This window comes from Vollenhovia emeryi, unplaced genomic scaffold (genome assembly GCF_000949405.1).
Source record: "Vollenhovia emeryi isolate VEMERY1.0 unplaced genomic scaffold, V.emery_V1.0 DF939135.1, whole genome shotgun sequence".
Taxonomy (NCBI): Eukaryota; Metazoa; Arthropoda; class Insecta; order Hymenoptera; family Formicidae; genus Vollenhovia; species Vollenhovia emeryi.
In genome coordinates this window covers 2,480,610-2,501,495 of record NW_011967231.1, presented here as the reverse complement: position 1 = coordinate 2,501,495, position 20,886 = coordinate 2,480,610, and the positions used below count along the sequence as shown (strand labels likewise).

Here is a 20,886-nt window from a genome sequence, read left to right as displayed (position 1 = left end):
CGGGCAATTAAAAGTTAACTTGGCGAACACGGCGACATGGTCAGTAAAATCACGAGAGCTCTGCGCCAATCGCGCATAATATTCGTGCGGACAGTATCTAAATCGTCACAAGTATCCGGCACCCGTAAACTTCTGCAAGTTCATCGGCTGTGACCGTTTAACGATAGCCAATTGTAAGGAGAGTCCGGCGGAACATTCTGTCGTAGTTCTGACAAATTAGAAAACTTCTCGCGTAACCGTAGCCGTACGGATAAATTGTTGACAACGCGCGACGAGTGAAAATGGAGTTCGATGAATTATTTTAACTCTTATCTCGCTCGCGAAACATCTATTTGTTAGCAGGGTTTTAACAAAATGTTTTACCGCATAAACGTATTAAAATTTTATTCACGTCATTCGCGTGCTCGTTTTGTTTTCCCGTTTACAGTATTTCCTTTTGCCTGTCGTGTGCGGCATGCGCCAAAGCAATCCGATACAGCCACGACCGTTACCGTGCTAGGGCAATAACAATCGCTGCTCGTAACGAGATTTCGCGCGGCTAAAAGTGAACGAGTATAGAATTAGAAGAAATTCTATTGCATTTGATATTTAATCGGCTACGCTACCGTTTAATTCCGCGGGGAAAATTGCAAAAGTAAAGAGCGCGAGGGTCATTACCGCGCCGTCGTTCCGCATTTTATACTTCCGCGAATCTTATGGAATTACATTTATAGCATTAATCCCTATTTTGCAATTTCGCGTTTTACGTTGTATATAAGATTCCCTCCTGGAGCGCATCGAATCTAAATTAGTTTACGCGAGTAGGAAGTGTACGTAAAGAGATTTGGTAACGGAGCCCTCATTTGCCTCGCAGCAATTTCCAGGTTCCTTTTCTTTCGATTCAAATAGTTGCAATCTTCTTCACTTGTATTTTCATTGAGTTGATCAATCTCATAAATGTGGTTTTTAAACTCGTGTCGTAACATTTCCATTATCACGTCTTTTCTATGTAATGCTGGTTCTTGTACAAGAAAGTTACTTTTACGATTTTTTATTCGAGTATTGCTAACTGTTTGGCTTCGTATTACGAGAAAACTTGTTAGCTTAACTAGACTATTCCGATAAATTCGATAGTGTTGTCAGTTACGTGAAATTAAGATCGCGGTATCAAGTCTATTTGTAACACAAATTAAGAAAAAACTTTACTGAATTTACTTATCGTTTCTTCAATTTCAATATCCTATTTTTTGTTACTGTCCAAAGGGTAATACGTCTCGTTTCGTACGTAATAGTTAAAGAGAAAATCATCGAGCAACATACAACTGGAAAATTGTCTAGACATTAAGAACTTGAAATTTAGAATTGATGAAACATACTAAAAAAAATAAAATGATATTTAATTGTCAGTCGAAATCAAAACGTAATAAAATGTATGGCGTAGATCTCGCGAAGTTATATTGAATTAATTTATTTTACGTTTGTACCGAACTTAATTGGTACTATATTGACAAAGTAAATAAATGAAATTGTAATTTTATCACAATAAAGAATTCAATTAAGTTCTTATTAGTCATAGTTATTTCTCTTGCAACTTTTCTAAAATGACATACGCATGGTGCAATATATAGGAGAAAAAATACGGTAAAAGCTCAAATTTATATTGCTATAGACAAAAAGACAATATTTTGAAAAAATATTAAAGAGAGAGAAAGAGGAAGATATGCATATATGTTTAAATAATTATTGCAATTTCCAAACACACACAGATAATTTCTGAGTTTATATAAAATAATCTTTCAAAATTACTTTCGTAGTATTTTACATATTTTAAAATATTAGCGAAAATTATTTCTTCCTTCTGCTCGCTTTTATTTATTCATAATACGATGATATTTTGTACTGACGTTGCAATAAGCAAAAATAAACAATTACGTTACAATAAGTAATAATATTTATCGATGGACAGGTAATTATCGAATGTATAACTTCTTTACAGGTTGTCAAATACGTCATTTTCCCGCAGTATTTTATCTACTTTGTCGTTGCCGGGACTCAAAGTACTCAATGAAAATGCAATTTAGTTTCTTTCTGTTATAGAGGAAAATTTAATTTCTCTCTGATACAACAAATGACATTTCGATGAGACTTTGATGGTATTAAGAAATAAAAAATTCACGATGCACAAACACAACGAGATTTTGCATAATGTTTAGTTTCACGACGATCGTTTTTAACGTGACTAGAAATATAAAATAAGTAGTAAAAGTAAAATTAAACACGAGCGCCCGATTTTCTCGGATATTAATTTTCGTCAAGTTCTTACGTCATTACGTCAAGACGATTTTTCACGAACATAATGGAGGAGTAACGAGAACGCGTTCCGCCTCCTCAACGATCCCCGAAGACTGTCATTAAACATCGATCCTGTCTGCTCTTCGTGCTCTACGAGGGTCAAGGGACTTACAAGCCTTCTAAAGAGAATCTTAATTGGTCCAGCGGAAGCCGTAATTACGACAAATGATATTTTCACGTTTGTCTGTCTTCCGAGGTATACAATACGCCTCTTCCATATAAATTTAAAACGTAAGATAGATTGCAAGACATTAGAAAAGAAACAAAGAGGAATCCGGACTCTCAAAGAAGACGTAAGACGAGCATTAGAATAAGTGGCCGAGTCTCACATTCAACGTTCTCATGATTTCCTTTAGTAAACGCGTTAGGTATAACGAGTATAAAAATAAAATAATGTACGGTACCCCGGATAAGAAAGGCACAGATATTATTGTAATGACTACGAGACGACTACAAGGGATATTATTTTACGCTGTCGCCACTAGAAAAAAAAGCACGTACCGCGTGTTGAGTAGTACACAGAAAATGAAATAGACACAGATACTCTCGTCTTCGGACAGAAGATATAAAGCCATAAAGTAACACCGCGAAATATCCCAGTAAATATCCTATACTTTACGGTAATCGAACAACGCCGCAAGAAGCTTATCTGTACAATGGAAGGTCTCCCCGGCTATATCTTTCACGGTTCTGGCGTATCTCGTGCGGCACAATGCCAAGGGAAACTACGAGCATCGATGGTTATTGTCGTAATCGTGCCCGTCGCGCTATCGTTTAGCGGAAGGAAAGTGTTAACCCGAGAGTACTCGCACATATTCGATTAACGTTAACTCTTTAGGTGCGAGCCTCGCTTATGTACCGCATATACGCGGGTGGGAATTTGCAATTTCGGACTAAGCAATCGCCAAACACCTGTCTACGTTATATCGTAACTATTATATGCAGTTGTACTGATTTATATAGGCATAATTAACGCGGTGGATATATCGTAATTATACATTTCGATTTGCTCGCGAATGATTTAAAAGGAGAAGCTCAACGTGCTGCTAAATTGCAGGATTAATACGTGCGTTTCAATCATTTCAATTGAGACACATTCTTGCACCATAGGTACGCAAAGTATTCCACAGTCACTGTGTATGACACGTCAACATCGTGTTTTAGAAATTAATTAGACAGAGCGAGAATTTCAAATTGCAAACATTGCAACATCCTAATATGACAATGTCGAATTCACGATTTTCAAGTTATGTAATTAAAATGTATTATTGGTATCACGCATAACTGCTCGCGTATAATTTAATTGTTAATTATAATTATGTGCGAATATAACATTTGATTTGTTACTAAATCAAATCGTTAATTATATTTCATTTTTATTAATGAAAAATGAATGGGCCACGAAGAAATTGAATAAAATTACAATAAGGCAAAAAATATCACCGATATTTATTGCCACAACTTTCCCGCCCGTTAAATAAATGAGTTGGAATAAACCGTAACTGTGAATTATTCCTTGTCGTTTTATGAAGTGTATTACGGCGCGTACATATTAAAAAAAAAATCTTATAATATATTGCTTTCGTGCAACAGTCTACATATTTAACCCTGGGAAGAAATATTGCGAGGCCAACGCAGACCTCAAAATTATGAAAAACTATTCGAGAACGAGGGAAAAATAATGCCCTCGCTGTATTTCGCATCAATTTATTTTTATTTATACACAAATATACGTAATAAAAACCAGATCCGGCCCTCCCTCTTGCCGGATCTTCGGATCTCCGTGTAATATGAACACCATGAGAGATGTGAAATAAAATAAAAGCTTTTATATTTAAAAAATGTTCGCGGTTTACTTTTGCTTGCAATTTCATTTTACTTGTTTCTCGCTTTCCATATATTTCACCGTTTATATAAGCAACAAATAAAAAATTTAATCAATGCACATACTAGTAGAATTAAAAATGTATATGCCTATATGTATGGTATCTTCTAATGGCGTTTTCAATGCTGCCTACAAAACTTATTTAGAGTACGTGTATGTATAATAAATCATCAAACACTTATGTGCGTGCAGAGTTAAAATATTACTCTAATCTTTTCTAGCCCATTCATGTAAAAGCAATGGGATCGCGAATTTACATATATATTCTCGATTCTACTTGATTCTGGTGTAATATTCACGGAGATCCGTTACCTTCGATCGAAATGAAATGTATTTTGCCACTCACCGATACGCTGTGCAGCAGCGGAGTTGTAGCATAATGTTGATCTGTAAAATATAGACAAAATCTGGATTATAGCAGCGTACAAATATTAACGTTTAAAAAAATAATTGTCGCACATATCGAACGTTTTGTTTCTCTCTCAAGTAGATTTAAAATGAAAAAATTATATGTGAAAAGACCTTTTCAACTGGAAACTTTTATAAAATTCGATAAACAAAAGCTATTTCTCTAATTTTTGCACAAGTCGTAAAATAAAAAGAATTTAAACGATTCACAGGTAATAAATAAAATAATTAATCAATTACTTACCCCAGGGTTGCTCCGCCGATGCATGATGCCTCTCCCAGACCTGCTCCTCCTCTCAGGTTGCCAAGGTTCGTTGCACTCACACAACACTCGCGAAAACACTTTAATTAAGATCGCGCGACACTGCACGACACTACCGAAGGTAAATTAGCACAACAGACGAATTTCGACTGACAGAGGCGAATCTCGAACAAAGCATCGTATGGAAATGCTGAAGTTGCACAATTGACAAATATCAAAGCAGGAAATAAATTAAATTGTTCTTAATAGTTAAACGAGTCGCAACGTTATCCGATTCGAAGTCGAGCTGTTCCGTGTTCATTTGATTAATGTCGGGAACTCGAAGTGGCAACGGTTTTATTTTATCAGTATAGCATACGAGATAATTAAAGATAATTAAATTGTAAGAGTTAATAGTTTCTTTCTAGGAAATAGTCGTGTCTATTTTTCGTACAACTAAGTTATTCATCGAGAGAAATAATAACGCGATGTACGAAGCGACTTTTGTACAAGGCAATATGCTTTACATAACAAATGTTAAGATCAAGATTGCTCGACATGAACGGCGTACCAACAAGTCTAAGGCCGCGGTAATATGCTCGACATAGACCGCAGGATAATCGAGTTGTTAGAAAATATTTAATGCTTTATAAAACGTTCACGCCACATACTCCGTTACTCACGTTTTAATTAATTTCACCGCGGCTTATTATCTAACACTCCAAGAGTAAATCTATTATATTTTACGATAATGTATGTATGTACCTGAATCAATTAAATTTACGTTTTTGTATCCCGAGAAGAACAAAACTATGTAAAGTTTAATAAAACAACAACGTCTCTTTTTCTGCGAAAATTAAATTGAATTACCAAATCATTACGAACACGTGTGTCATTATTAGAACACGACGATCGTGTGAAACTTCGCGCGTATCTTTCGATGTTCATCGCATACGTAACGCGTAATCTCGCAAAATACACGGAACATTGGCCGAAATTAAAGCAGAGATTCAAATCAAGATTCAGCAAGAAGAGGTAAATCGATTCAACAACTCGTTAGTTATTCTAGACTACCGATTCGAAAGGATGAATTTAAATTAGCGTTGAAAGCGGAAAGTTTGTTACGTGTAAAATATGTTAAAAATATTAGACTAAAAAATAATTGCCGTACCTGTCGTAATGGAACAGTAATTTATACGTAATTCTCGCGTTACCTATTGTTCCGATTAAAGTTCCGAAAGATTAAAATGCGTGGAGTATTTCTTTCGATAGACAACGATCGCCTCGTACCGTTACTCGGGAGACGTGATGAATAATCTCGTTCGCCGCGATCACTTTACGAACAGTAAGACGACACACGGAAAAGCTCGCTCCGCAACCTTTACGCCCGAGAGCCGGCGCGCGAATGATAGCACGGTGCCCTTGTGTACGCGGCGCGGCGACCTTGTGTACGCGGCGCGTCGACAGCGTGATACACAAAAAGCTAAAACCGTTAGTTACCCGACCTTTTTTTGTCATGATGAACTACGACGATGTAGAAAAACACGCGCACCGAATATTTCGTCTTGGATCTAATAGCGAATTCGGTTGCTTGCACTAGTGCGTACCGAGTGCACACCAAGGCCAGTTTACAGTCAATTTTTATACTTAACTTTGTCTTAAATGCACGTTCAAAGCGATTTAGCCAGAAAACAATCCGTATGGATGCTATACAGATCGTTTTACTGGCTACGAAATATTTCAAGAATATTTAAGACGCTTCGGAAATATAAGAATTGACTGTAAACAAGCCTTAGTGCGCACTCAGTGCGCACTAGTGCAAGCAACCGAATTCGCTATTAATTTCGACGTACGATTATCACACAATATGTCTAACGTTTTAGCGTCACATATATACATGTGCCTCAACCGATTCATTATTAATATTTCCTGCCAAACATTTTTGTATCTCGCGAAGAATAAAACGGTTTCAATAAAAGAATTATTTCGAAGATCATGGTAGTGAAATTCGATGGTAATCACGATCACTTTAACTGTTAAAACGCAACACAGCGCGAGAACTTCGTTGAGACTTCGCGCAAATCTCTCAACATTAATCATATGTAACGCGTCATCTCACAAAATACACGACATATTATTAATCGAAATTGAAGAATAGATTCAGATAACAAGAAAACATGATATGAACCAATTCGGTAATTCGTTAGTTACTCTATATTACCAATCTGGAGCAGTACACTGAGAAAAATGTCCGATTAAATATAATCGGATAATCCAATTACATGATAACAAATGGATATATCCGATTAAATTGTATATCTGATGAAAAATTTCATCGGTTTTTCAATCAAATTTCATCGGATATATCCATAATTTAATCGGAAAACGTAATCGGAAAAATTAACCATCGGACATACTATTTAATTGGTTTATCCGATGAAAATTTTTCTCAGTATAGTGACGGATAAATTAACGTTTAACTTTGCGGAAAGCCCGAATTGTTATGTACGAAATATATTAAAATCTGACAATGAGTAGAATAAAGAGTAATCATTGTAAGAAAGTGCGAAACTCGCGTTATTCATTATTTCAGTTTCCGTTCTAAAAGTCCAAAATATGTCGAGTATTTGCTTCGATACGCGTTACATCGCGGGAGAAAATTAGAATTAATTTACACTTGTGTGATCACTCGTCAGACAGTAAAACGACGGCACGCGGAAGAGCTCGCTCCCAGAACCTTCTCGCCCGAGAACTGGCGCGCGACTGATAGCGCGGGGTCCCCGTGTACGCGGCGCGTATGACAACAACGCGCTATGCACAAAGTCAAGGCCGTTCATTAACCGAATTTTCTTGTCGTAAACTACGACGGTTTAGAAAACACGTGCGTCGAATATTTCGTTGTATCTAATATTTCGGTCTACCTTCTTTTATCGTCTGAATACTTACGAGTGTACATGTGCCTCAATCAATTTGTTATTATTTTATGCCAAATTGTTAAATATCGATTTAATTAAAATTAATTTATACTCGTCGAATAGTGAAACGACGATACACGGAAGAGCTCGCTGCACAATCTTCTCTCTCGAGAGCCAGCGCGCGAATAATAGCGCGGCAGCCTTGTCTATGCGGCGCGTCAACAATGTGTTATGCACAAAGCCTAGGCCGTTCATTAAACGAATTTTATTGTAGTGAACTACAACGGTTTAGAAAACACGCGCGCCAAACATTCCGCCTCGGACTTTAATTTCGACGTACTATCACATATTATTCCTAATATTTCGGTCTACCTTGTTTTATCGTCTGAACACGTACATGTGCCGCAATCGATTTATTATTATTTTATGCCAAATTGTCAAATATCGCGTTAATTAAAATCCATTTGTACTCGTCGTTATTACTTTTCGAATAGTGAAGCGACGATACACGGAAAAGCTCGCTCGAGAGCCAGCGCGCGAATAATAGCGCGGCATCCTGGTGTACACTGTACGCGGCGCGTCAACAACGTGTTTTACACAAAGCCTAGGCCGTTCATTAAACGAATTTTATTGTCGTGAACTACAACGGTGTAGAAAACTCGCGCGCCAAATATTCCGTCTTGGACTTTAATTTCGACGTACTATTATCACATATTATTCCTAACATTTCGGTCTGCCTTGTTTTATCTGAACACATACATGTGCCGCAATCAGTTTATTATTATTTTATGCCAAATTGTTAAATATCGAGTTAATTGAAATTCATTTATACTCGTCGCCATTACTTTTCGAATAGTAAAACGACGATACGCGGAAGAGCTCGCTCCACAACCTTCTCGCTCGAAAAATAGCACGCGAATGATAGCACGATATCCTTGTGTTCGCAGCGCGTGAACAGCGGAGCCTCACAAAAGACCACCCGCCGAATTGTTATCGTTAAGAAATATTTTACGTTTTATGGAAAATTCATGGTAGATCTTTTACTTCTTACAACTTAAATTACTGTATCTATTATCGCTCAATGCATTTAGCGTTTATTTGAAAAAGATCTTCGTTATGATTGGAAAAGTGTCCATGTAAAATAATATTTATTTCCGCTTCTCCGTTTCTCCTGAGGCATAGAAACTGAGAAAGGAATAAGAATTAATTGGTTTTCAAGTCGTCCCCTACCGCGAAAATAATTGGATTATTTGATCGAAGATATGGAAATGATTGTTTGCAATTTGAAAATTATCGCAGTTGTGGCATTTTTATGCTGACATTTTATACTCTGAATAATCTCCAAAAAAAGAAACGCAGTTAAAGCTTTAAAAAGTAGATGTGGAATACCTTGCATTGTACGATGATGATTAAAAATATATCAATAAATTAAGGAAACAACAATCAGAAATTTAATCATTGCATTGATTCCTAAATTGTCTCATCTTATGCAACTTCTTGTCTTGTATAAAAAACATTAACATTGAAAAATGATTACTGCAATTTAAAAAAAATAGATTTTAGTAAACATTTACGAAATAATTTTACAGTAATGAAAAGTTGTAATGCAGTAATTGTTTCTCACAGTTATTTCATCAAATTGTTACGTCTTTGAAATTGAAATAGGGATAAGCGCATTTGTGCAACGTCTCCCGATACACGGTGTTCGAACGAGAAATGAGAAAAAAAACACATATTTGCAGGATAAATGATAAGAATTGACAGCAGATTGAAAGGTATAGGTAGGAAACGAAAATGCGCAAGCGATTATTCGGTCCGCGGGTATTCTCGGATTAAAGTGACCGCGACTATGCCGGGCGTGCGCCCGCTTTTATGCCAGAACGCACCATCGAATCGCGCATTTTGCGGAGAGCAGCGTGCAGAGAGCGACTCGGTGAGTCGTGAAATAACGAAGGTGTAAGGGCGGAAATGCGGACGCGGCGAAACTGCGATGCGGTGCAATTAAAACGGGGCTTGGACGCAGAACGAAGTGTCCATTTCCTGCTCGGCGTTAATTGAAAATGCAGTTATTTATCATGCGCGATGGAATGCGCTCGGGAGATTCGAAGGGGCGAGGGAAACGATCCCTCGTGGCAGCTCGCCAAGCCGTAATTCGAGCGACTTGGCAAAAAGAGACGGGATCATATTTTACTATATGCTTCAGGGGGCACAACAAATCTGTTATAAAAACTTATTTAGTTGCATAAATGTCCCGGCCCGCCTTAATGTTTCGTATTGGCAATTTTCGACAAGTTTAAAGCGATTCGGTTGTCGCGTCGAATCTTTATTTAACGTCGGCGCTGCTATTGTATTCTCTACACTCACATAATTTCTTCTAGCCGTGCGCATTGCATCAAGTTAATTCGTAAACTTCAGAAGTGAAATCCGGATTAAGACTCTCATTAATGCCAGTTACACTTTGCGCTCTGATTTACCTCATTCGCGCACCTTGGACGAGTACTTAATTGCTGCCGTAGCGCAAACGTAGCATATGAACTTCGCAGACTTTCCTGCGACTCGTTTTACGCGTCAAGTGGAAATCGTAAATCGCATTTCGCGTCGTAAAACGTATCACGTGTGCCGAATTATTTACAGTCACGAGCCAAGAGATGAATATTTTCGTGAGTCCCTTTTTCGCTTCTTACGATACTGGTGGGATCGAAATAAAGTTCCATAAAATACGATGGGGATTCGAACGCGTCGCAATAAAAATCGACGCTCGTTGCACGTAAAAAAAAAGAGAAGAGAGAACGACGGCAGGTCTTACTTTGCTTTCGTCGAACGAATTCAGTTTGGTGTATAAAAAGTTAAAATACGACTGGCGAGAGCTAATGCAAAGAGATACACATGCGAGGAACTTGAACCCGACTCACCCTGAAACTCCTTCCGCGCCGCGCTGACGGAAGTGACGATGTTTGCGACGTGACCCAGCACCGTAGCGAACAGCAGCAGACCGAAGAACAGCTGGCCAATCACAAAGAGATACTCGCCCTTACTTCTCGGCCTGGAAAGGATAAAAGGAAAAAAAAAATATATATACGAGATATTAAAGTGCTTGGCTAACGTTGAGCGGCTTGCGGTTTTTCGCTTCCACGGTTCTCACGCGACAATTGGACGATTTTTCCCCGCGAGAGAACAGCCTTGCGCGTGTTGCTAAATATGCACGAATAAAGAATGGAAATACGTTTCTCTTCGAGCCGCGTAGCGAGACGACTCTTTTCCGGATCCCCCGTTAATTAATCATTCATCGCCGGTGTCGTCGTTCCAAATAGAGAATGAAAACTGACTTCGAAGAGAAATTCTTTGTTCGCCAAATACATTGTCCGGCGCGGAAATGTCTCCGTATTTTCTCGTGCTTACGCGTGAGTTTCTCTATTTTAAGTGCGCCAACAAAAATACCGGACTCGTTTATTCGCAACTGCGCGCATTGCACTTTTTCCTTCCCCGATTATTATACGGTTCTCGGTCGAGTCCTCGGAGGAATTGCTCCGAGTTTTTGTCCTGCGCTCGCGAACGTCTTTATTATTAATTCGAAATCTACGGGTTTCAAATAACAAAAGTATATGGACAAATTCTGGATTTGCGCGTATAAACGAGAATTAAAGCAGACGTCGTTAAGGAGAATCGCAGCGCAATCGGTATGAATGCATTTCCAAAGCTGCATTGCAGCGAGAATCTAAATACCGCAAAAAATTTATCAATTTGGTTATCGGTTATCCAGTTGTTTGCCCGGCGGTTTTCTTTTATTTGGGCGGTTTGGATATTTCGCATACACATTGTCATCGATTTTTATCAGAGCGCATACATTTCGCGAGGTCTAACGCCGCGATGCGGCATTACAAGCGCAGTAGCGGTAACGGGTTTGTCCACCGCTTTTTATTTAAAACTGCACGCTGGGCATCATCGCGTGAATACGCGGAATTACCACGCGGGATGTTATACGTGGTTAATGACAGCGGATCCGTGGCAATACCGCGCTGGAAATATGAACGTGGAATTAAAAAGAAAAATAAAATAATCGTTATTCGAAGTCTCGTCGCCGCGTACACGATCGATACGCTTTTATTGCGTGTTGATCAGTGAATAAATGTAGTTAACAAGTTACAATTGCGCGAGAGCGAGTGTACACTCGCTTTTACGTTAAGATACGGCGGGTCGCGAAGGGGGGCTATCGTTGAAATTGTCGCACAATGCGTTTTTGCGGATAAAACGGCAAAATTTCCCTTGTATCACGTTCACCAGAATCAACTTATACACCGCGTTCCATATTTCATTTCGTACGCTATTTACAAGATCAAATGTATCTGGCCGTATAAAAGCAGGAGTAGCATGAATAAAATTTGCTTAAACGAATAAGAGTTTGCATATGCGAATAAGAGAATTTTATGGATGCCTTTCGAGCGCTGAGAAATGTCTGGTCAATACATCAGCGGTATACCAGTCCTAAATGTTCTTGCGCGGCCCGTACACGTATACATATATAACGTAGGCGCATAAGTAAATAAGTAAATACCTGGGCAGATCACCGATGGTCGTTAGGGCAAGAGTGCACCAGTAGTAGCTCTGCAGATATTGCTTGACAACGTCCGCCGTCTCGGAGTCGCTGAACACCCAGTTCTTACTGCCGAAGCCGTTGTTCTTATAAATAATGTGATAGAGGCACCCGTTCCAGTGAAAGATCACTAGTAAATAATGTATCAAGGAGGTGGAGCGAAACAGATTCGGGTAGTTCGTGTGTCGCTCGGTCCTGTCCATGAACGCCCAGAACCTACGTCAGAGATGGAGAAAGCGGGTCGAGAAAATTGGCGGAAATTCCGGCGGTCGCGAAGCGATAAATTTCGAAATTCCTCTTAGGATATTCGGCGGCGGCAATCACGTGGAGCGCGTGCACGTTCAACGAACGTGCGGGACGAACCGTGTTTTTAATCATCGCGCGGTGTACGACGGGGGAGGCTCGTGCCTTCAACAGGTTAAAATATGCTCCTGTCTCCTTTTTTTCAATTATTATTTACGAGTGCGCGGCGCGATTCCGCCGTCCGTGCAATTCGGCGATTTATGGCGCAGCGTGGCGCCGCCGTGATTGAAACGATTGCGATCAATAATTTACGGTATGAACCGCGCGGTACGTCGACGGAGAAAAATATGGGAACAAGTTTCTCATTTTTATTTTTAACTTTGTCGCAATTTGAAGGAGCCTACCGACTGTTACTTCCGCGGTGAGATAACGACGATACTTAGCGAAATTGCTGACAACGTTAGGTAGAATGTGTTATTACGTTTGTCGTCCCTTTAATTCCGACCCCTCTTACCGTCATTCCTCGTAAACATGTCTACGTTATGGTCCCGTGTTCTCAATGTCCCCCATTTGTCACGAAATGTGGTCACTGATTCCGAGTTCCGTTTGCTTAATACGTATGTCGCGTTCACTATGTCAACGTTAGGTGTAGGTAAGATACGAACATTTAGTTACAAATAAATCGGTGCCACGTCGTGGCAAAATCAAATTGGCATTGTCTGCCGACGATAAGCACGGGAGAAGTTGCGCTTCTCTTGCGCGCGTTGCTTCTAATAAAGGATAATACCGAGGTACAGCACGAGCCAACCCGTTCGTTCCACGTTTATATATATATATTTTTTTTTCTTGTAAACCTGGAATGCTCGCGTTTGCACCGGAATGTGCAAACGTTCGCGCGCGAAAGATCAGCATTGCGTTACTATGACACTACACGCGAACTTTCGCAATCTTTTTCAATCTCGCTTTACCCCAGAGTAAGTCGCATTTAATGGCGTTCCACGAGGAGAAACCCAAACTTTTACACTTGCACATTCGAAGTCGATCACGGTAGTCGAAACGAGAAAGGAAAATCGCGGCAGTGACTTTAGTCCTCGGCTCGGTGTACACGTCCGAATCATCGAAATGAAATTTTCACGAGCTCGCTTTTGGATTCCGCGCGATATAGGTACGAAAAATTTGCCAAAAAGTATCGCTCCACTTGATGCCGCGCGCCAAAAATTCCTTTTACATATCATGCATCATGCACTGAATTGACGATCTTTACACTTTTATAACAACATATGGCATCACATTAATAAGTACGACGAATAAAATATTGCACAAGGTAATATTATCATAAGATTTGGCATGTAAATTCATGGTTCAATTGAACTAATCAATAGGAGTATAATCGTATAAAAAAGAGATAGTGAAAGAAGAGTGACAATTACCGGTAAATTTTTACGAGTCTAAAACTTCGCAGCATACTGTTAAATCCTATAGATAAGTATAAAAAGTCGAGGGGCAGCAGGCACAGGATGTCTATGTAAAACGTGGTGCTGTTCGTATAATGATTTCTCAATTTCGTGGCGTCGGTTTGCAGCACGCCGTCTTCCAAGTATCCCGTTCGAATGTGAAATACTATGTCGAGCACGTATAAAAAATCCGAGAAGTAGTCCAGGCAGAACCACACCCAACGAGTTTCTCCTGCACTCGCAAGCAAAACAATTCCCATTTCAATATGGCGCAACATACGTATTAGTATTGATTAATCCTTAACGCTCTTTTGTTCTTTCTTTTTTTTTTCTAAGTTAAAATCTGCTATTGAAACATTCCTATTTTTATGCATGAATTTTTGTACGTTCCCGAATTCGTTAAAATCTTTTCGTTTTCAATCAGTTATAATGGGGTTATCGGTCGAAAGCTATTGATGCCTCCGTATTGACCGCCATTATATTTAACCTGGCTTTTTGTATTCGTGATCGGGAAAAAGTAGCTTCTACAATGGCCCGCGTATGCAAAATATTTCACAACGATACTTTTATTTTCTATTTAATTCATATGTGTGTTTTAATTCGCGTATTGTTTTATAAATTGTAGAGCTATTGCTCGCTTTGATATTCAATTAAAATAAACATTACAGTTATGATCGTTTTAACAAAAATCTAATTCGTTTGATAAAATTCCTCAAAATCTTTGAATATGAAATGTCATTAAAAGCAATTCATTTTGGAACGTTTTCACATGGTTAAATCAAAGAATACATAGCATGGCGTAATTGAATAATTTTCTCGTGCTCATAGGAGCGTTTTAATTCATATGTGAATCCTATAATCTTATTAAAAGTCTTATATTTGTTAAAATTCATTTGAATATCAATTTCGCTCATGTAATATAATCAACATAAAAGCTAGATTCTCTTACAGTTTCACGATTTAATAAATGCCCGAGGAAAGTAGACCGGCGTACCTTCGATTCAAACGCTCAATTTACAAACTTTAGAAGAGAGAGAGAGAGCGAGAGAGACATATCTTAGGACATGTCCCCCGCATAAAACGCCCCTACGAACGCGTTTAATGAAATTCGGAGCAAGTCGTAAGCGCATTGCGGACTAACCGTTGATCTCCTGGAAGGCAAACCTATAGATGATCACCCAGAAATTGTAAAGAAAGGCAAGAGAAACCACCATCGACCAATAGTAACAAAGACGTCCCGCAGGATCGAAGATGAAGGACCAATTTGGCGCACCCGTGCGAAAACCCCTCGATCCAGGTTGCCCGGGAAAGCCTCTACTACCGCGTTGCTGTTGCTGTTGTTGCGCCGTGTACCTCCTGAGACAGTAATTCAGCGCGAACGCGCGCTGATTAATTACTTTCGTCCCTGGACGCGTTCCGCGACACGGCTGTCCGTTCTTTTTTTCCGTTCGCACCGTGCGCGGGGACTCGTATCGATGTTGAAAAATTACAATGTCGAAAGTATCGAGTGCTCGCGGTAACCGGGAAAAAAGCCCGTGCAATTTTGTGCGCGCCGGCTTTACCGAATTGAACAAAAGCGCTTTTCCACTCTGCTTACAGAAAGATTTTCCGCAATTTTGCTCCCGACAATTCCGCCAAGATATTTCTGTTTAAAGAAGCTCCTGGCACAATTAAGCGATCTTTAGGAATGCAAGAAACGCCGCCACGGTATTAAGTAAGCCTCCGAGAAGTCACTTGAATATTTATGACCCTTCACTACAGATTTCTTCGTTATATTCATTTTCCTGAACTTTCATCGCGGATTTGACCTCCCGCGGGGAGGGAAATTAGCATCAAATTGAATTTTTCCGCAAATATCCCGTTCTTCTCGATATCGAAGTATGGAAAAGAATGGCTCTCGTGGATAACGTAGCGAAACTTGATACCCGACGATAATTGAAATCGGTCGCCCGCGATTGCTCGCCAATCCAAGTACTCACGTTTCAGTGCCGTTGCAGCTACTGTTGCTGAGATGATTGACTGACGCCGGTGTGTGAAGGTGCGATTGGTCACGCGAGGACGTGAGCGCAACTGTATATGGTAGCTTGAATCTGCCCCTTAGGTGGTCCCTTCTTCTCGGCTTGCGGCTCAGATCGAGCTCGCTCGCCCCCCGATTCACGTATCCCCCCTGAAGCGAGTCCCGTGACGAGCTGAAGTATCGCTGCGACACAGAATACACCTACACCAATTAGGCGTCGAGTGTCACGAGGCGACCCTTACTTTAGCCCCAGCCCACAATATGACGATCTAAGCCCTAAGTCCTGAGAAATTGACCAATCGCAGTCGTGTATTCTTCTCATTTTCGACCGTGATTGCCCCATTTCGTAGAGCTTAGCGCTTAAATCATCTGTAGCGGACTGGAACTTACGTGCAATGACAACGCGGGCTTTTGTCCACGGGCAAGTCGGCGATGCAAAGGCACATTGTAACACTTGTAAATGTCACATGTTTACAAATCAACAGTGCGAATGTGCTGTAAATTGTACGAAACGCCACGGCGCAAATGACCATCGGCCACTTTTATTTATTGAGAAAAATTGATCGTCGACGCGATTAATATTTTAGAAACTATAATTTCACCGAAGCTCGCGCCGTGCTTTCCGCGGCCGCGATCGACCTGTTTACTGTACTCATCGTATTTTGCTTAATCGCTGTCTACACGCGCGGGCAGTGTAGACCATTCTGGTTATTTTTCATCTCCCGGAGATCCTCGTGGCACATATTTTCCATATCGGTTTATTCGCGCAATGTTCGAACCATTAAGGTACGGCTCGTTGTGCGGTTGTCGCGCATAATGAAACGCGGATACTGCGAACGTTGTTATCCCACTCGTGGAATTGTTGTTGAAAAAAAAAATTTTTTTTCGCGTCGAATAGTTTAATATTAAACGCGCCTGTCTGTGGCAAACTCGGAGATGCGTGCATGACGCTTTTTATAAAAGTAAATATAATGCCGGCTATTTCAATGCTGTAACCCTATTGAAACGTTTAATTATAGTTAAAAGCGCCTAGCTGGAGAAACTTTCCCTCTATTTTCCCTTAATTTCCTACTGTTCCTTATTCGCTCTCATTCCCTTTATTTCTCCCGCGCAATGTCGAATGTAATAACAATGTAAATTTATTCGCAGCAATCATATTTTTCAAGAAATTTTCTCCAAATGGCATAATACCTTTGCGCGCGCGTATAAAATTTATCAGTGAATTTCAGTCTTGACAACTTTGTGAGAATTTCTAGAAGCTCGTAAGAAGATTCCATAATTAAGAGGGATTCACTTTACTCAGCCTCGCGGTATAGATTTGAGAAAAGCGCTAAAAATCAGATTGCGGGGAAGGAATATTTGACGGGCAACGTCGAGACGTTCAATGCCGGCGAATTCACGTGCGAAGTGTCCTCCCCGGGACGTTTTCCCGGCGAGTGTGTGGCGGCGAAACGAATATTTTATCGCGCGATCGCGCGGGCGGTAACCAACCTGCTGCTGCTGCTGATAGTAGTAGTGGTGAGTGGGTGTGTGTCGGCCCATGAATTTACCGCTGACGAGGTCCAAGAGGCTCTGCCTCGAGGGTAAAACCCCCCTGGACACGTTCTCCGCGCTCTTGGTGTCATCCTCCTTCTCCCTGCCGCCGCCCCCGGCTCTACCGTCGCCGGACCTTCCGCTTCTGCCATACTTCTCGCCCCCGTAGCTCAGGGCGGACGCAGAGCCGCAGCTCAGGCGATGCCTCACCCCGCCTGTGATGGCACCTGCAACATCAAACGGCGCTGGCTGTGAACGACGAATTCCCTTTTAATCCTACGAGGGATTTTGCTATGCTTAGTGCGCTACCTTCATCCATTTTCAAATGTCTCTTCGTGGACATTCGCGATCGTTGCGACATTAGATAAATCGTCGTCTATTTTTTTTTTGCAGCTTTTAAAACTCATTCCATAAAGACGTTTGCAATACGGTTCATTTAAATAATACCTTACAATTTGTATAATATGTTATACTGTCTAAATCTTTAACGAGATCTCTCTCTCTCTCTATTCTTCCCTTTTATTCCTGTTATTTCTTTATGGAATGTATTTCAATGGGATTATTACAAGTGCGCATACTTGCGCTTTTGCATTACGACTTTATGCCTTCTTGTTTTGTAATAAGAGATTTAATGAAATTCATGTAGGTGTACAAGGGCGAAAGTTGTGCCGGTAAGAATGTTAAGGATTCACGGTATAATGATATCTATACTGAGAAAAATGCCATAATGAACCTTTGCATCGGTATCATCTGCAGATATAATGATGAAGTGCAGCGTATGAAAAGAATTCCGTTCACAATTAGATATTTCATTTTTCTCGTAAGTATAGAATTTCCGGCGTAATGAGGCGAAGTAAAATACAATGAGAATAGCAGAGAGAGAGAGAGAGACTGGTGTGAAAATGGGAGAAACGATTTTCAAAGCCTCGGTTATGAATTCGATTCCAACAATTTTACAGTACAGTTATTAAAGTTTTATTAAAGTTCGTAAATGAATTTTCGCGAAAAAAACCGTCTAGAGCGCCCGATTCTTGTGTCCGCAACGTGTTGCCTCGCCCTTATTGTCTTCACGGTCGCTGTCGAATACGCCTCGTTAAATAAGTAGTATAAATTTACGTCAGAAATTGCGCCGGCTAGCACAAGCTCACGGCCGTGCGGTGCAAATCTCATTGGAAATGCGAGGAGAAATAAGCGAGTTCCCCCGCGGAGATGGAGCGTATCCCGATATTATCTTCGTGCGCAATGACATCTGCAACGTCAAAGAGACTAACGGAACGAAACGAGTCCCGGTTTCTTGCAGCACGAGATTACGGCTCATCCACTTTTGCGAGATAGTAACGAGGCGTGACATGATAAGGGCGCAAAATCCGGTGCGGAGGCAAAGCTCGCGTTTCGCTTCCGTCGTCCTGCGAATCCGCTTAACCGGGAATAAGTCCCGGCGGACCGGGTTATCACGCACCGACAGATAAGTTTCTTCATGCGCGAAACGCGGAGCCGCGATTTGTTTCTAATCGAGCCGAAATTGTCGCGTATACGTATACTCTGACAGGTTTACATTTACATCTGCAGAAATATGAGCAAACGATAGATTTGCTTAAAGTCGAAGAGTAGACGCGAGGACAACATCTTTACACCGTTATTGCGACAAATATTACCACGTGCCTCAGTGGCCGAATTGGTGAGACGCCCGCCTGGAGTGTAGGGAGGTCCAGGTTCAAACCCTGGCTGAAGTAATATTTTTCGCAATCACTTTTCCGTATCATTAAAAATGCCAGGTATGGTCAAGAAAACACTGACGTGGCTATTCGTTACATTTTCGCTACAAGCACGACGAGATTAATTTCGCCAATCAATACGAGACATTTAAAACGGCTTTTATGCAGAGCGAAAGGGAGAATAACGTGCGAGAGAGAGAAAGATAAAGAAAGGTTTATGCCGTAAGAGAACCGGATGAAGGAAAATGAGGAAGAGGGTGAGCGGAATAATTAAATAAAAGGTGAATGAAAATACGTGACCGAGACCCACTGCACGAGAGTAACGAAGTGTTGCTCGAGAAACGTCATAACGAGATTCCTGCTCTCCGGGGCTGTTTCGCAAATAATCTCGCGCCCGGCGTCCTCCATTAAGGCGGCGGAGAAAAACGATCGCAAGAAAATCCACGCCGGCGTTCTCTTCATTACTCTCCTCTGTTATTTTCCCGTTAATGTGATGTAAAATGACACTGCGCAAAACAAGCAGGCAGGAATTTTCGTCGGATACGACGCCGACGTCGCGCGAGGCGAGCTCGCGAATTTACGCCCGACGACGGCACGCAATGCCGCCTGATATTTCTCAGTGTCCAGGTCAAATAACGGCCGTTTAACTCGGTTAATTATTTTTGAATTAAGCTATTTACGCTTAATAGATTTCAGCAAATTAATTTTCTTTTATTCGAGAATAAATACTAGAATTAAACGCGCGACAAGAGCGCGATCCGTTTCTCTTTTATTCCGCCGTTCTCGAGTGTAAAAAGAATATTTCGTTAACAAAGAATCGATAGATATAAATGGCAGATGATTCCAATTAAAGTTAAAAGTGTCTTGTTAAGATCTCACGTCCGAGAAAAAGTATAGTTTAGTGGGTATAAAAGTAATTGCTTTCTGGCCCCCGGGAGGATTAATAGGATAAGTTTCCAAGTGAGGAAGAACCAAGATAAATTTCAGCGCTTAGGCTAAAGACAACGCGGTATAAAAAATTGTAAAGCACCACGTGTTTCGACCGTTTTCGAGACGTCACGAAAGAAGTGTCGATTACAACTTGAGCGACTGAGGGACCTATTGTCGAGGCGTCCAACTGTCGTCGGCAAGTTTTTAACAGCGGTACATTTGATTGTGAAGAGTCTATTGTCAAACTTTAACGTGATCCACGCGACAGCGGGGGAATCCGAAAGTTGCAGTCTTTTCGAAACTGAGCTCACTTTATTCAGAACGAGCGGCTGAAATAATTTTAGATCGAGCGAGTCGGTGGTCCTGATGAATAATGCGCAACACGCCCGCACGGTCATTATGGCAGGAGACGAATTAATTCTAGTTGGGAGCTGCGCGTCGCGCGGGCGGGTTTATTCGCGTTGCAGGCACGACGTCGTGCGGTCGATGCTTTGAACGAGGACTATTGTACTGTTTTCTCAAAGACCGACGGTGCGCAAATATTGTGTTCGGGTAAACGTACACACGACATACGTACGAACGGCATGCGGCACGGTATAGCCGTGTCGGCAATGAGTACACGA

General features: G+C 40.8%; 1 protein-coding gene across 1 annotated transcript in view; it reads right to left on the bottom strand.

Moving 5' to 3' along the window:
• Positions 1-20,886, bottom strand: part of LOC105567738 (cyclic nucleotide-gated cation channel alpha-3) — a 142,795-nt gene that overhangs the window by 68,097 nt on the left and 53,812 nt on the right. The window contains exons 2-7 of the mRNA XM_012022842.1: positions 17,577-17,845; positions 16,048-16,286; positions 15,210-15,424; positions 14,045-14,300; positions 12,333-12,587; positions 10,693-10,823 (exon numbers count right to left, since the gene is read on the bottom strand). Of these exons, the coding sequence (XP_011878232.1) occupies positions 10,693-10,823; positions 12,333-12,587; positions 14,045-14,300; positions 15,210-15,424; positions 16,048-16,286; positions 17,577-17,845 (1,365 nt within the window). The remainder of the gene's footprint in view (positions 1-10,692; positions 10,824-12,332; positions 12,588-14,044; positions 14,301-15,209; positions 15,425-16,047; positions 16,287-17,576; positions 17,846-20,886) is intronic.